The sequence below is a fragment of the Alexandromys fortis genome, unplaced genomic scaffold, assembly GCF_014885135.2.
Source record: "Alexandromys fortis isolate MF-2015 unplaced genomic scaffold, M_Fortis_MF-2015_v1.1 scaffold_75, whole genome shotgun sequence".
In the NCBI taxonomy this organism is placed as follows: domain Eukaryota; kingdom Metazoa; phylum Chordata; class Mammalia; order Rodentia; family Cricetidae; genus Alexandromys; species Alexandromys fortis.
Window position 1 is genome coordinate 2,554,612 of NW_026067956.1, and position 16,846 is coordinate 2,571,457.

At 50.6% G+C, this 16,846-nt stretch overlaps 1 protein-coding gene across 1 annotated transcript; it reads right to left on the reverse strand.

Moving 5' to 3' along the window:
- Positions 1-6: 6 nt before the first annotated feature.
- Sox7 (SRY-box transcription factor 7) lies at positions 7-6,196 on the reverse strand. The gene is made up of 2 exons (XM_050152355.1): positions 5,826-6,196; positions 7-2,118 (listed from the first exon to the last, which is right to left on the reverse strand). Exons 1-2 carry the CDS (start codon positions 6,061-6,063, stop codon positions 1,205-1,207), a joined length of 1,152 nt encoding a protein of 383 aa, XP_050008312.1. The 5' UTR covers positions 6,064-6,196; the 3' UTR covers positions 7-1,204.
- Between the last annotated feature and the right edge of the window lie 10,650 nt (positions 6,197-16,846).

Here is a 16,846-nt window from a genome sequence, read left to right on the forward strand (position 1 = left end):
GGGGATGTGCCTGCATAATGGCATCTCTCTCATACTGTAGTCTCCCGGAGTGTATGTAACAAAAATAAAAAAAAATGCATCTAAAGTATATATTAAAAACAAAACAAAAAAAAGCAAGCAAACAAACAACAATAACAAAACAAAACTTCAAGTCTGGGTGTGGTGGCACTCGCCTTTAATTCCAGCACTCAGGAGGCAGAGGCAGGCTTTGAGTTTGAGGCCAGCCTGGTCTACAAAGTGAATTCCAAGACAGCCAAGGCTACACAGAGAAACCCTGTCTCAGGAGAAAAACAAAACAAACAACCACTTTGAATCTGATTTTGCTTTCAGTGATACAGCTGAGAATACTCATTAATTTCCTGAACCGGGGTGTATGTTTTCTTCTTTTTTTTAAAAAAAATTATGTTTAGTATTTGGGAGAATGTATGTGAGCATGCTCAAGAACACATATGTTGGGGCATGCACACAGAGGTCCGAGTACAACTGTAGGAGTCAGTTCTCCCCTTCCACCATGTAGGTTCTGGGGACAGACTGTTGATCATCACGCTTGGCAGCCAGCACTTTCACCCACCGAGCCATCCTGAGCCATCTTGTCCACCCAAGGGTAAGTGTTTTTCTCAACTGGAGGAGTTCCTTTGGAATTCTAGGATGACTGGGGACCAGGGAACAGGAAAGCAGAAAACCTGGACCCTTGGGCAGTACACATGAAGTCCCCATGAGTCTGCCCATTCCTGGGCTCACACTCTCCTTGTCCTTGAGAGGACCATAACTCAGGAATCCATAGAGCAGGGGCCAACCCTCCTCACTTTACAGGAGAGAACAGTTAAGGCTAGGCAAGCCGGAATGGGGTTTTGCCAGTTAGAGCCTGAACTGAGATGGACCCCAGACCCAGAGTCCTTCTCACTGGGAGCACCACAGATTAGAGGCAGGAACTCCAATGCACTGGACTTCCCACCGTCAGCTACACTGATGGCAGCAGATAGAAGAGTGGCCAGGAAGTCCCACTGCGTTACCTCCTCGAGGCTGTGCTTCTGGGGTGAAGCCAACAAAACACATTTGAAGGGACAGAGCTGGATCCTGGCTTTCTGACCTCCTGCCACCATGGGATGGACACCATGGGAGGACAGAGAGAGTTTCTGCTCTGTTCAGTGCTTCAGACCGAGGAGAGGACGGCAGGGCTGGGCCAGGCTCCATGCCTCTGGCTCTATGACACGCTGTAGCTGTTGTAGTATGTGGCTGTGGCATCAGCCAGGACGGATATGAGACTGGTCTCCGTGGGGCCTGTTGTGGTCCCCTGGGAGAGTGGGCCATGCCCAGTCAGGGTCCCAGCCCCTGCAGCAGAATCAGGGTGGCCAGGAGTGTTCAAATACTGATCAAACTCATTGCGATCCATGTCCCCCAGAAGTTCCACCTGGCTTAGTTGATCCAGGGTGTCGAAGCCAGGGTGCTCAGGAGGTGGGGAGAGCTGGCCCAGGTGGGCCTGGAGGTTGGGATGAAGAGGGTGGTAGGTGGCAGGGGAGTAGTAGGCTGGAGATGGGGGGCAGCCAGGAACAGAGGACATCATAGAAACCCCTGGGGACTGGCCAAGAGCCAAAGAACCTAGTGGGTGGCTGCAGTGGAGGGGACTAGGAGTGAACTCTGGCGAGTAAGGGGGCCCTGGTAGGTGGGGGAGGCGATGGGGGTGGCCATGTTCCTCCTGACATGAGGATGAGAAGAAGGTCTGCTCAGGCTCCAGCGCGTCCAGGGGCGACATCTCTGGGGGTGTGGGTAGCCCATAAGGATATGTGTCCACACTGCCAGGGGCACCAGCTGCACCTTCGTGGTAACAGCTGTGTAGTCCGGGCAAGGCAGTGCCTGGGGAGTACTCACCCCTGTCCTCCTTCTCCCCCAGTGTACCCCTGCCAACGCCATTTTTCTCAGGCAGTGCGTTCTGGTCACGAGAGAGGGAGCTCAGGAGGAAGCCAGGGTCCACACGCTTGCAGAGGCGCTTGCCTTGTTTCTTTCTGCGGGGTCGGTACTTGTAGTTGGGATAATCCTGCATGTGCTGTAGGCGCAAACGCTCGGCCTCATCCACGTAGGGCCTCTTTTGCGACAGCGTCAGCGCCTTCCATGACTTTCCTGATCACACAAACCAGAGAAGGGCATACTCAGACTCCAAACGGCTGGCTCAGCCTTTACACCCGCATCAGCCTCATGTCTCTTAGCGTCCCATGTGCCAACGCCTCTGTCCCCCTACTCTACCCGAAGGAACCTTCTCACAGCCTCCAGAGACACCGTCTGCTTCTAGATCCCACACAGAGAGAAGGGGCTGAACCACCCTGGCCTGTTTGCATTGCACAAAGTTAGCTTTTCTCACAGTGAAAGTGCTTAAAAACCACCTGCTCGCCTGAAACTGCCAGATGGCCCAGCCAATCCAAACTGCGAGAGTCTCACCTGACCCAATCATTAGCAACAGAAAAACAAAAATCTAAGGGTCCTAATACTGGCTGGGGTCCTTCCTTTCCTTTAAGGGTCAGACCCATTCATTTGTGCATTTTAATGGAAGTTTCCCTGCTGCTAAGGAAGTGACTCCGTGCTGAGGTAGCCCAGCCTGGGCAACTATATCATCAAGTTGATTTAAGAATCTCAGTAAGGCTTACAAATAACTGTTCCTCACCTCTGAAGGTCAAATAGACTCTACTATGTAAAGATATAGGTATGGCTTGAAAGCTAACATTTACACACACAGAGAGAGACACACACACAGAGGCATACACACACACGCATGATACCACTTTCTCTCATGGAATTAGGACCTCTTGGACATAGCAGAACACTTGCTTAGCCAAAGCTCCTCACAGAAGCAAACTCCTTAACTTCCCTGGGTCCCCATCTTCCCTACTATCGGGTCCCCATCTTCCTTACTATAGGGTCCCCATTTTCCTTACTATAGGGTCCCCATCTTCCTTACTATTGGGTCCCCATCTTCCTTACTATTGGGTCCCCATCTTCCTTACTATTGGGTCCCCATCTTCCTTACTACAGCACATGCTGCTTCCAATTCAAGGCTTTCTCTTTTAGGAAGCATCCTCTCCGTGTAACCCCGTTGGTGCTAAAATGCTGCTTGTGCTTGGTTTTCTATTCATCATTCCCTACCTATCTGCTGCCTTGCAAGCCACATTGACCTCCCTCTTCTGCCTTTCAGTGGGCATTGTGCAGCCCTGCTCCGGGGATTTGCAAGAATCACATCTAGACTGTTTAAACTGCTCCTTCCCACGGTGGGCGTCTACAAATTTCACATGCTTCCCCTTGACTCTAAAGCACCCCGAAGTTCAGATCCCCTAGTCAAGACGACAAAGCATCAGGCCGTGGAAGCCCTGTAAAGAAAGAGCCCATATCTTGCCACCGGTCACAGTCCAGATGTGGCTAAGCACAGAGACATGCATGCCCTGCCCTTGTCCCCAACAGTCCTGTTGCTGCCCTCGTTCCCCACTGGCTGGCTTCACGGATCAGGATGTCATAGGGCACTGAGGGCTCAAAGGCAGGAGTTATTACTATTTGCCAGTTGTTGTAATTAGCTGTCACTTAGAGTATGGCTTAAAGAGTGTTCCCAGCACCAGATGTGGAGATGACGCTGGGTGTCAGCCCGTGGCTGAGGCCACAAAGCTCTTGCAAGAAGTCCAGGATGAAGACACACCCCACACTCTATCCATGGCCTGGATATAAAATATGTTTCTCGTTTCCAAATGCACCCAGATGTGATATAGCATTAATAAAATACAATTTCCATTATTAAATCCTAACAGATGTCTAATTTGTGAAAGAGCTTCTCATTCATAATACACTAGACATACTTCACTTAATGTATTTATGATATACCCAAATATTTCCCTTTCACCTGTTAAACATCCTCTACCTAGGTGGGTCCTAAGGTTAAAGTTGGGAAAGTTTATAGTAGCAAAAGTTGGGAGTCTCTTATCCAGTCCAGGCCTTCCTCCCCTCTCATAGGCCAGAGAGGGGAGAAATCATTTAGGAAGGAAGACCATAGGTGGTGGCTGCTGCTACCAATGTTAGCAGGCACAGTGTCTCTAATTCACCAGCAGTGGATGCCTGCTGTTTTCCCCTCCCCTTCGGGCTGAGCTGCTAAGAAGGGGAAGAGTCTCCTCTACAAGATGAACTGTACCCTCCTGCAGTCTGGGGCCCTATTCCAGAGAGAATTAGCCCGCAGGAAGGTTTGTGCCCCACATCTGTACCTGCCCTCGCCCCCCAAAACAGGCATTTTAAATTCTTCTGCAGGCACCCCACCCTTCTCTCCCCCCACCAGGGCCTGCCACAGAAACCTAGTCAAAAATGGGACCATTCCTTCCTCGGTTAGGACTGATCAACAGGGTGATGAGGGGGGGGAATTAGGAATTCATAAGAAAAGCGCTGGCATTTCTTTTTTTTTAAAAAAAAATTCTCTTAGGGTCTCAAGAAAACAATATAAGCTTTCAGGACAAAGAAAAATAGTGTTTCAGATATTAGTCTATTTCTTGTTACACCAATAAAAAGGTGCCTCCAAGGCAATGTTCACCAATACACACTAGGCACAGCTGGCCACAAGTGGTGCTTAGAACCTCAAAATTCTCACCAACTGCTTTCAGGGGCTCCAGACAGCCAGCAGGCTGGGCCCTCTTTCTAGGCCCAGGCCTTTTGCCAGCAGAAAGTCAGCCGTCTCTGTGTGACTCTGAGAGAGGAAAGAGCCCAGGCTCCTACGGAAAAGGGAAGGGCTTCAACCCAGCAGCGGGTGGGGTCCAGGGGCCTGCATGTCTCTCCTGGCCAGCCTGGTGCCCTCTGTAAACACAAAATGTTTTGAAGGGATTTCATTGGTTAAAATAAATAAAAACCACGTTGAAGGGTAAAGAGGTTTGAAGTAAGGTGAAGCTGAAAAGTGGTTGACTTCAAGATCGGTGAGGCGGCCCAGTAGGCAAAAGGGCATTTATTTGCCATCATGCCTGAAGATTTGAATGTTTGATTCCTAAAACCCACATGGTGGAAAGAAGGCACCTACTCCCCACCTGAAAGTGTCTTCTAACCCCCCCACTCACTGTGGCACGCTCACGCGCATATATACACACACGGACACAAACATGTATATAACATGCGTGTGACACATACAGACACACACACACACACACACCGCTCTGGGTACTAGAGAGAAAAGAAACTCCTACAGAAACTCGGATTTCTAAGAACCATTTTAGCATTTCACCCCTGGCCTTTCTGGTCCCAGTCCGGACAGTGCCATAGCTGCAAACATGAAGCAGGCATGGGGTCTACAGACCCTCCCTCCCTAGCTGCTCCAAGGATCTTCTCAAATTATCTACACTGCTACGATAAATAGGTACGTGAATCGAGTCTATTCTGGTGGACGTCTTTTGTTGCTGCCTTCCCCCCACCCCGTTAAATAATTAAAAATAGGGATTCTTCCCGGTAAGGCCTCGATTGACGTATATTCGTTATCATCTTATCCGTGCCACACTCTCTCTGTTTGTCCCAGTCATACAACGTGGGGGAAATGATGGAGTCTCCAGCTTCAGTCTCCCAGCAAATGACAGTTCCACCTAGGCTAAGCTGAGTCCCTGAACCCGAGTTCCCGTCCTCTATACCCGAAGCCGGGTCGCGCCCGCCTCTGGGGCCCGGGTTTCTGCTCCAAGTCCCGGAAAAGGAGCCAGTCCAGAAACCCGCCCTGGTCCTAGTGAGCAACTCAATGGTGTCCTTGCTCCGACGCCCCCCTCCCCCGCCATCTGAGAACGGCGCTGTCATCCGCGCAGTCCCCAAACCACTTTCGCGTCCCGCGCACTTACCCAGCATCTTGCTGAGCTCCGCGTTGTGCAGGTCTGGGTTCTGCACCGCCAGGCGTTTCCTCTCGTCCTTGGCCCACACCATGAAGGCATTCATGGGCCGCCGGATCCGGCTCTCCGAACCCTTTTCCCCTGGAGGTCGGGGGACGGCGGGCGGCGACAGTCCATCCGACAGCTCGGTTTCCAGGGCGGGACACTCCAGTCCTTCGGTCCACGGATAGGTTCCCAGTAGCGAGGCCATGGCCGAACGCGGGACACTTGGCTTCGCCTCGTGGGGCCGGCGATGACCTGGCCCTCACTCAGGTCGCGACGTCCAACTTGGCCCAAAGCCTCGGGCCGGGCCCTTATTTATCAGCTTCGGGCCACCGGGTCCTCCAATGACTCTCAGGGGCGGTGCGGCCCCTCCCGGCTGCCCCGCCGCGGCGTCCCCTCTGCGACCTGCCGGCAGGGAGAGGGAGGGGCCGGGCCTGTCCCGGTGCCCGCCCCTGTCCTCCTCTCCGCCTCCCGAGCCCGTCCCGGACCAGCGGATCAGCGCTCGGGTGCAGGTGCTGCAGAGCCACGGGGGAGCGTGCGCAGGGCCCTCAGTCTCCCCCACGTGGCGCGGGAGTCAAGTCCAGCCCCCTGTTCCGCTGGTCTGGCTGCCCTCCGCCCAGGGACCAGATTCTACCAAACTCCCACAAAGGAAAACTGAACTCTAACAGCTTTCGCAGGGATACACGGACTATCAATGTCCCTAGATCGGCCAATAAGCTATTGTGGACGGGACATACCTATGACTTCGGTCATCTCGTCCCAGCCAACGTGGGTGGCTACCAGAGATGGTCTTAGGCCGATGTGGGATCTACCCGGATGTCGGGTTCTGCTCAGTGCCCTTTCCAAACTGACACTCTGGGTCTCTGGAGGAGGTCAGTCTTGGTTTCTACCATCCGATTTTCCTCTTCCTTTCTTTGCCTCATCCCACTCTGCCTGGCCGCCGCTTCCCCGCAGTCCCAGTCTGCAGCTCCCTTGCTGCAGTTACTAACTCTTTCGCAGAATTCTTTTCTGGAGTTTTCCTCTACTCAAGAGAGAAGTCGCTTTTACGATCCTAGGTCCCCCAACGACTTCCTTGCAATCCACGGGCCTCCTTCGTTTCCCGCATCCTGATACTTCAGGCTAAAAGGGCTGTGGCCTGGGAACTATAGACCGTCTCCCCCTGATGCTACCGCAACTGCTTCTGCTGTTACACCAGCGACCGCACACAGTAGGCACTCAAGAACTGCCGAATAAATGAATGAATGAGCCAATAAGGTTTAGACACACCCCACTGTAGAAACCACAGCAGGCGGGACTAGATCCCGGAGTTAGACCCACAAATATTTATGGTATGCCACCCCCTGTGGAGGCTCCGCAGAGGCGACCTTCGAAAGAGGGAAGATCCCAACGGAAGACCGTGGGGTTGGGTGCTAGAGCCTGCCTTGAATTTCTGAAGGCGTGACAGCAAGTCCGATATCTCCCAAGACCTTTTCTAATCCTAAAACCAGCCGATAAGGCTGACCTCACAGGCGGTGATGAGGTAAATGCAGTGAGCTCCGGCTGTGTAATCTTTGATGGAGATACCGCTCTAGACCTAAATTCCAGCGCGCGGTGACTGAATTCACCGATGGCCTCTCTTGCAACGTGCGAGCCGGCCAGGGCTGAGACTCTGCAAGTGTCCAGAGAACTGCAATTTCTCCGAGTTTAAGACCCAATTTTACCTTCCAGGGCCCCAGATAAAATTTACCAGGGCATGTGCTTTCGGCATAAAACAGACCGGCATTTCCCATCTCCCTCTCCCCCGCCCCCGCCAGGGCCAGGATCCCGCAGCAGTACTCTAAGGCTGGTGTCCCTTAAAACCGGGGATCGCCTTCGCACTTCCCCAACCCCCGCTACTGTGCAAAGCCAGGACTGCCAGCCAAGGGTGGTTCACAGGGGCGCTGGCCTGGAAGTGGGCGTCCTGAGGTGCAGGCAGTTGGGCCACCAGGCACCTGCACCAAACTTGAAGGAGGTTTACCGAAAGTGTATCCGCCATGGAGGCGGAAGTTCCTGGGGGGAGGGGGGCGTGGACGCTAGGCCATTTGCAGTGTTGGGCTTCACTACCAGGAATGCTTCCAGAAGAATCTTTATGTCAAAGTGATTCTCCTTGAGAGGGAGGGTTCTTCCTCCTATAGGAAAGGGGGCCGAGACTGCTGTTTCTGACCATATCTCAGCTCTAGGGCCGGAGTGTTCCTTTGCAGCTCCAGAGAGGCCAATGCTGTGTACTCTTCACCGCATTGGGAACCCTTGTGTGAGCGCACCCAGGAGCGCACCCAGGAGCCGCACGAGGTGCCAGGTTGTGAAGATGCTGGGCTCGCAAGAGTGCAGAATCGCTAGGGAGGGTTACAAACCTGGGACCAAAAGTGGGTCTGGGCTCAGAGAACACAGGTGGGGAACGTTGCTTCCAGAGTTGGGTTTCATACATTTCATCTGGTGGTAGTTGTGACTCTGGAACCAAAGGATGGCGCTCCCTCTGTTGCTAGCCTGTACGGGACCGGCAGCTTGGGAGCCATCTGCAGGCTGGAACCCGGACTGATTCGCTCACTACCGTTACTTCATCCTTGCAATGGAGCTTCTTCTTCGCCCAGAGCACGCTCTATGTATTTTGGTCCGGGGGCGGGGTGGGGCAGGGGAAACGCCAAAGGAGTGACCCTGTAGCCTTGCAGTTTGGCTCAGGCCCCCGAGAGTCTAAAGCCCTCTGAGCTACAGCAGCTACAACGACCGACCCACCGGAGCCTGCCCAGGCATCCTGATGCCTGCTGTCGCCAGTGCTGATCCAGGACTGTGTCCATGTGTTAGTTCCGGGGCTGGTCACTCCAGACCCCTGCAAGACCTCCCTGGCTCCACCGATTCAGGATAGCAGAGTCGCATATGCGGGTACCTGAGAGGCGACCAGGACACTGGAATCACGTGTGGACCATGCAGCAAATTTATCTCCACAAAATCAGGGCCAATTCACACAGGCTACCCGGGATGACCCCTTCCTCTGCTCATCTCTTGAGTAACTTACAGTTTCGGCTTTCCCCCTTCTTCCTTCTGTCTCTCCCTTCTTCTCCCCTTTCCCCCTCTTCCTTCTTCCTCCATCCGGCTTCCTTTTCCGTCCTGTAGTTCTCTAACCCCCATTTTGCAGGAAGACATAACCTGAAACAGAAACCCTCAAATACACATTTGCGAACTGTGAAACAATAGAAAAATAACAATTAGGTGGAAATCTAAAAGTTTTAAAGGGCCAGGCCTTCAAAATTCTCTCTTCAAGGAGATTTACCCATAGCCTCTTTATGGGCCTGGGGAGAGGGACAGGGGCAAGGGGAAGGATTGGAGCTGCTTGCAGGTTCCCACTTCACCAAGGCAGTGGCAGCAGCAGGAGCAGCAGCTATGAACTGCAGATCCTGGGGGCCACCAAGCATAGCAGCCTTCTCAGCGAATGTTTCTTGCTGTTTGCCCCTTGACCTAAGCTGGAAATGGAACTTGTTCCTCACCATCTTTGCTTACCCAGATCCTTTCTGGATCTGGTCGACAATCTGCAAGCTGCCTGCTATTGGCTTGCTCCATTCAGCTTCCATACCACCTTCGTGAAGTCCACTGTGAGCTTAGCACAGGGCCACTTCTCAGGTGAGGGCGGTCAGTAATAAAGTAGAAACCCCCACCCCCCAGCCCCGTACCTGCTCGCTGGGTGTCACTTGTTCCCTGGTTCTCATATGCTCAGGGGAACCAGCCTCTGTGACTCACCCTTCTTACCCCTTCCCCTAAGCTTTCTAACTTCAGGAAGTTCCCAGAGAACTTTTCTCAACTGTCACACCTAGAGATCAAGACTTGTCCTGGACACTGAAATCAAATGGGCTTAGAGCAGCTGGAGCTAGCCCAACCCTACCTACTCACTGGGCTTGCAGATCATCTCATGTGACTTCTACTTGTTCTTTTCCCTCCATTTTCCTGTCTTCCATCTTCCTTTCCCCGTTCCCTCCTTCCTCCCCTCCACCCTCTCACTTTTCCCCATTCCCCCCAATGGACTCCTCACCTGTAACTGGTTCAGTTAGCAGCCCCCATCTCCCTGTGTTTGCCCACGAGTTACTCTATTGTTTCAAAGCTACTGGATATAAAGCCATTGAGGTTCCTAATTTAGAATAATTTTTGAGATGATGACACTAACAGCTAGAACCTGAGCTGTCCCTGTGGGCTTAACTGAACAGACTGGAGCAGGCAGAACACAAGGACACCTTTACAGAGTCTCACAAGTCACAGCATCAAAGGTCCTCTACATGGAAGGAATTGTTCTCCACCTATATCGTTCCTGGGTGTGAATTAAGTGGACCCTTGATAAATGTAGACTCTTCTGTAATAGTGGATTAAATCACAGTACAAGGATATCAAAGCCATGTTTTCTTAAAGTTCTCAAGATCACATACCCCTGGTTTCTATGGCACTCCTCCCCCCTCCAAAGAAACCTCCTGTTACTTGTCTGACTAGTCTTGCTTCCCGGTAGATTCTAGGAGACAGCCCAGCAGGAGGAGTACTGCCTGGGCTTTAGAAGTTACATCCAACTGGCCACTGCTGGTGATGGAAATCTTAATAAGCTTGCCAACCTATTGGTTGCAGCCAGGTCCCGAGGCCTCATCTGTAAGAGGAAGGAAGGATCTCCAGGACCCCTGAAATGAAGACCCTTATTCTGCGCACTAAGAGCATCAGCAAAGGCCCCGACAGGCAACATGTTTTCAATCTTAACTTGCTTCCTTCCACTCTGAATGGTTAGTTCTCCCTGAAGGCAGCATGCTGCCACACTGCTGCTCTGACATGCTGGACTTAGTTGGTTACAACTAAACCCTTGGATTCTGATAAATGAATTGGCAAATAAGCCGGGTGTGGTGGCTCAGGCCTTTAATTCTAGAATTCTGAAGGCAGAGGCAGAAGGATGAAGAATTCAAGGTCAGCTTCAGTGAGTTCAAGATTAGCCTGGATTGAAACTCTGCAGAGAGAGAGAGAGAGAGAGAGAGAGAGAGAGAGAGAGAGAGAGAGATATCAACATACTGTAAGAAAAACTTAAAAGCTAAAGGACTGTAAGAAAAACTAAAGGCTAAAGGTTGGGTCAAGGACATCCATTCTTCATCCTGTCTTTTTCAAAATGTCAAGAGAGAGTGAAAGTGAGCAAAAGCCGTGCAGTGATAACACAGCATGGGAGATCAGTGTTTGCTTAGGTACACATCCGAGTCCTTTGTGGGGAGTGTCAGGATGATGATGACAGAGGTGGCGAGACAGCCTGATAGAGATCTCATCTCAGAGCTCCGTCAGCCGCCAGCTGCCAGCAACTCCGATGTGCGAGAGCTGAGGCTGCCTCTTGTTTGTTTAGCTTACGCGGTTGCCTTAATGGGTGGACTCAAAATTGCTATTACTTTGTGCTCTGTTTTTTTTTATTGAGGTACACCATATCTGCAGAAAAGGGGGGGCATCCTGGCTGTTTCCCACCGTGACCACACCTTGGTGTTCAGAGTAGGAAGTGTAACGTCCCCGATCCTGCTGCTTTTAGTTGCCTGCCCCAGCCACATCATGAAATGGCACATTCTCTTAAAATAAGGTCTCTTGGGGCTGGAGAGATGGCTCAGAGGTTAAGAGCATTGCCTGCTCTTCCAAAGGTCCTGAGTTCAATTCCCAGCAACCACATGGTGGCTCACAACCATCTGTAATGGGGTCTGGTGCCCTCTTCTGGCCTGCAGACATACACACAGACAGAATATTGTATACATAATAAATAAATAAATAAATATTAAAAAAAAGAAAAAAATAAGGTCTCTTATTCCGTGGCTACCAAGCCTGATAACCTGAGTTTGATTCCTGGAGCCCACAAGGTGGAAGAAGAGAACTGACTATGGTGGTTTGCATGTACACACACACACACACACACACACACACACACACACACACTTAAATAAAACAGTTACTAAGACATTCAAGCTGTAGGAAAGGCAACAGATCTGGAGCTCACTGCAGTGGAGAGCACAGCTTTCCATCCTTAGTTTTCAGGGCGAGGGGGACATTTTATCAAGAGGAAGCCCAGGGGAGGCCTTTGGTTATACAAGAGGTAAAGGGAGAATGGTCGAGCTGTGGGCAAGAGACTTCACCACCAGCAGAACAGGTAGGGGAAATGCAGGCTCTAGGGTTGGCTAGTAGGAATGGGGCCAGCAGGGTCTGGGCATGCGGAACTGTCCCTAGCTGTGTGGCACCTGGTCCTGAGGTAATAAGGACCGGTGGAGAGTGACCTGGAGTGTGGAAGCTCACAAAGGAGGTGACTAAGGTGGGCATGGTTTGCATAGGGAAGGGATGTCACAGGGCAGCTGCCTGTTAGCACTAGGAATTTGCTAACTGTGGAGGGTCAGCGCTCCAGGGTGGGCAAAGCTCTAGGACTCAAAGCATCTGTCTGGAGCAAGCGGAAAGCAGAATTAATATGTATCCATCGTTGAAACTCTAGGACCTAAAAGAATAATTTGTAGATAGTGCGCACTGGACCAGCAGAAGAGGAAGGTGGGAGGAAACAGCGAACAATGGATGGGTCATGTGGATAATAAGAGGATTCCCCCAGTGGTCTTGCCTCCCATTGCTGTATTTACTCAGAGCAAACTAAGGAGCTGCCTGAGCCCTATTTATACCATATTTGCTGTGTGCAGGGTTATTCTGCAGCTTCCGGGACCATATTCAGAAAGCTGGCTTCATGGCAGTCTTAGAGGGACCTTTTACAGATAGACTCCATGGGAAACGTGTCCCTCATTCAACATGTCTGCTTAGATCACTTGTCTAAATTGGCCCTGGAACCATTTGCTCCACAATTCTGCTGGGGCCAGCAGGGCCTCTGGGAACGCGCATGCTCCCGCTGTCTGCCTCTGAACACAGCGCAGTGAAAAGTCATGGTGCCCATGACAGCGTCTTTGTTTACATGTTTAGCACCAGAGCTTGTTTCTGAGCAAGCTAGGCTTGAACTGCTGACCAGAGTGTCTGTGTGTAGGTTCTCCTCACGGTGTTGCTCTCCTTCCAGCATGGCTTCAGAGCAGATGGGATTGCTTGCATACCGGCTCAGGACCCAGGAATGAGCGTACCCCCACACAACGCACAAGCTTCACGGCCTTTGCTGACAGGCTCAGAAGGCACCTGACATCACCTTCCTGGCCAACCCTCTATCAGCTGAAGCTGTTATAAGTCTGGCCAGATTTAGGGAAGGGAACATGGACTCTAAGTCTCCAAAGGGCATATCGAAGAATTACAGATGGACGCTATGACTCTTCAATGTCGTATGAGGACAGAAGTAAGAACTCCAAAGACTGACAGCCCAAAGAGTAGTACTGTGACACCCGAGCTCCTTCCCAATCCCACGGGCAACATGGAGGCAAAGGAGTGTCCCTTCCTCCTCTTCGCATCCACCTTCCACACATTTAACGGCAATGCTACCCAGGGCTGTGCCTTTAAAGGGGGTTCCAAAGAGAACAGCAATTCCATTTTAACATAAATGATATGAGGTGTAATTTGTGTTTGGAGCCAGAGAGCAATCGGAAGGGGCCGGGTGGTCATTAAAGTTGGGTTTGGAAAGAGCTGAGGGAGGCAAAGGCCTATATTTGGAGCTGAAATTTACAACATTTCTTTTTGAGGGCATTTTGAGAAAAAACTTAAAGGGGGAGTTAAACATGGCCCCTTTGCCCTGCATTGGTTGCCTTTAGACTGGAGTCACCCTGCTCACCTGACCTGGGTCCACTAAGTATAATGTTTAAGAGGCCCTGGCCATGGTCTTATTTCTGCATGCGAATACACGTTTAAGGCACATCCATCCCAACCCACCTGCAAACACCTTTGGCTGTCAGCTGGGGAGGTCCGCCATGACTGCAGATTCTGTAGCTGACCATGAGGCTGCTGGAGAGAAGTGACAGCCAATGGCTGAATGGGGGAAGAGGTTCAGTCTAAGGTCCTCTTCCAGATGCCTGGCCACTGTCAGGTTCTCCACAGGATGCAGGGCTGAATGCAATGAGGCTGGATCCAATCAAACATCATCCTCTGTAGGAATAGAAACCCCCTTCTGCCCATGATGGAGATTTGCGGATCAGAGCTATACCCCTGCCTCACATGCCTACAAAGCTGGAGAAGAAACAGCAGGACACAGGATGCTAGAAGGAACACTCCTGGGGGCGGGGGGAGAGCGACCCTGTGTGCTACCGAGGTTTCTAGCTGCAGCCAGAGAGACCTGGAAACCCACAGAGATCAGGGGACTCAGTGAGCTGAAGAGACTGTTCCCAGCTCAGGAAGGACAAAGCCAAGGAAGGAGGCTGACCAAGGCTGGAGGTAGGGGTGAGGGGTGAGGGGGACCTGAAGTTCTTCGGGAGTGCCCACAGAGAACTGCTGCATGTATGTGTGTGTGTGTGTGTGTGTGTGTGTGTGTGTGTGTGTTTGTAAGTAAATGCTGAGTCTGTGGAGAGAGCACTGGTGAAGGACAGATGTTGGTCTTCTGAACTCTCACAGGGACAGAAAGATTTTATTCCCACCAGCCAGACTAGAAAGGCCTCCTGAGACATCCAAGTAGCCTGAGGGGTGAAACCAAGAACACACAACCTATAGTCAGGAAAAGCATCAATCAATAGAAACAACCAGAAATGACAGGCCCGATGAGACAGATAACAGTAGAAGAGCTTTTTAAAAACACACTCCAGGAGGAAAGCAAGGCTGTGAAGAGAGAAGAGACCGTCTAAAACAGGCCCAAATCAAAGCCAGAAAGCAGCCAAAGACAAGGTGTGAAACACGAACTACGTGGTACAGGAACAGCAGTGGGTTGGATGCGACAGGAAGGGATGATAGCAAACTTGGGGTGTGTCAACGCGGACTCTCCTAAGGGAAAAGCAGGGAAAAAACTGGTTGCAAACAAGAGCAGCAAGCGGTGAGGCAACACTCAGTGTGGAACATAAACAAGGCTCCATCTCAGGAAGGGGAGGGGCTAGAAAACAGGTCTAGGGGAATAAGGGCCGGAGAGTTTCCAAATTTAACAGAAGCCATAAACACACAATTCCAAATGGTCCAAGATCCTAAACCAGAAGAGATGCAAAGATACAGCACTGGGCACACCTAACCAGGTCTCCGGTACTGATCGTTTTAGATAATAATTAATTTGTTTTCTGTGTGTACGTGTGTGGGGTGGGCGGTGCTCATTGCCTGTGCATGTGTGGAGGTTGAGGAGGATGATGGGTGCCCTACGCTCTCACTCTCCACCGTATTCCCTTGAGACAGGGCCTCTCACTGAGTGTGGAGTGAGGCTGGTGGCCAGTAGGCTTCAGCTATCCTCCTGACTCCCAGCTCCACGGTGCTGTAACCCGGTGCCAGGGTTACAGGCTAAGATGTGTGACCACATCTTTTTCAGTAGGCGCTGAGAATTTGAACTTGGGTCCTCATGCTTGTACAGTAAGCAGAGGCTCTTTCTTACCTGCTGAGCCATCTCCTTGGGCTGCTAGTATCTGAAAAATCTTAAAAAGCACTGAGAAGAAAAGGGAAACCATGTGTACAAAGAAAAGCCTGTGATAGAATGATGTAATTCAGAATGCAAAGGAGTAAGAGTTTTTACAAAAACCTAAACCCAGACTTCTCAAATTATATACCAACTATTTGCTGTGGGACAATGGTTTGTACCCTGTCAATTGTATTTTAATAAAACACTGATTGGCCAGTAGCCAGGCAGGAAGTATAGGTGGTACAACCAGGCAGGAAGTAGAGGCGGGGTGAAAAGAACAGGAGAATTCTGGGAAGAGGAAAGCTTTGTCTGCAGGCGCTACCCAGCCACAGAAGAAGCAAGATGTGACTGCCTTGCCAAAAAGTACAAAGCCACGTGGCTAACTCAAAAAAGAATTATGGGCTAATATAAGTTGTAAGAATTAGTTAATAAGAAGTCTGACCTACCAGGCTAATCAGTTTATAACTAATGTAGACCTTTGTGTGATTCTTTGGGACTTAACAGCTGCAGGACCAGGCAGAACAGAAAACCTCAGTCAACAACTATTGGGTACTTTATGAAGGAATTTGTTTTGACTTACGGTTTTGAAAGTAGAAGAATCTAAGCTTGGACAGCCACCTCTGACAGGAGCCCAAGTCCATGCTATTCCATGGCAGAGGACATCCAATGGCAGATGATATCCCATGGCAGAGGGCATTAATTTCATGGCAATAGTACATTTACAGTGGTGAGTGGCAGATTCAGAAGAGACAAACCAAAGCAGGTTAGATATGTCAAAACAGTAAGATGTTAGACTAAAATACAGCCAGTCACACTCATGATGATGCAAAATATTTATGGGGGAAAAAAAAACCCAAGCCAGGCGGTGGTGGTGGTGGTGCATGCCTTTAATCCCAGCACTTTGGAGGCAGATCTCTGAGTTCGAAGCTAGCCTGGTCCACAGAGCAAGTTATAGGACAGCCAGGGCTACACAGAGAAACTCTGTCTCAAAGAAAAAAAAAAGCAGCAAAATCCAACTAAACAGTCCATAGAAAATGCCTTCAAAAATAAAGCCTTAGATTAAATAGAGAGAATGGAAATTTTGACTCATGCTGCCGTGCAATATGATAAAGAAACACTTAAAGAGGCAGAGCAGGCATGAGAGTCAATCTCAGGTAGGGCAAAGGTACTGGAATTATAAGAGCAGGGAAGTAAAATGTCTATCATTACAATGCTAAGAAAACATAGACAGCATTCAATATTAGACAGCAACATTAGAGAAAAATAGTATTTCTAATAACAAGTTAGAAAGGAAAAACAGAGATGAGCGTGTCAGCAGTTGGCAGGCTAGACGGACACAGTCAGGCTGAGAATCAGTGGTCTTGAAAGTGTGTCGTAGGAGCTTCTAAGCTGTAGGAAAAGGGGAAACGGGTGAGGATGTCCAGGACTGGGGGACAACAACACTGAGACACACACAAGGGAGGCGGGGAGACTGGAGGCAATGATGTGTGGTAACTTCCCAAGTCAA

Bases quoted from the DNA above. Each gene is read 5' to 3' on its own strand.
- Sox7 (XM_050152355.1), bottom strand. From the start codon at position 6,063: ATGGCCTCGCTACTGGGAACCTATCCGTGGACCGAAGGACTGGAGTGT. The intron at 2,119-5,825 runs GTAAGTGCGCGG...TTGTGTGATCAG, and splicing joins GGAGCTCAGCAAGATGCTGG to GAAAGTCATGGAAGGCGCTG.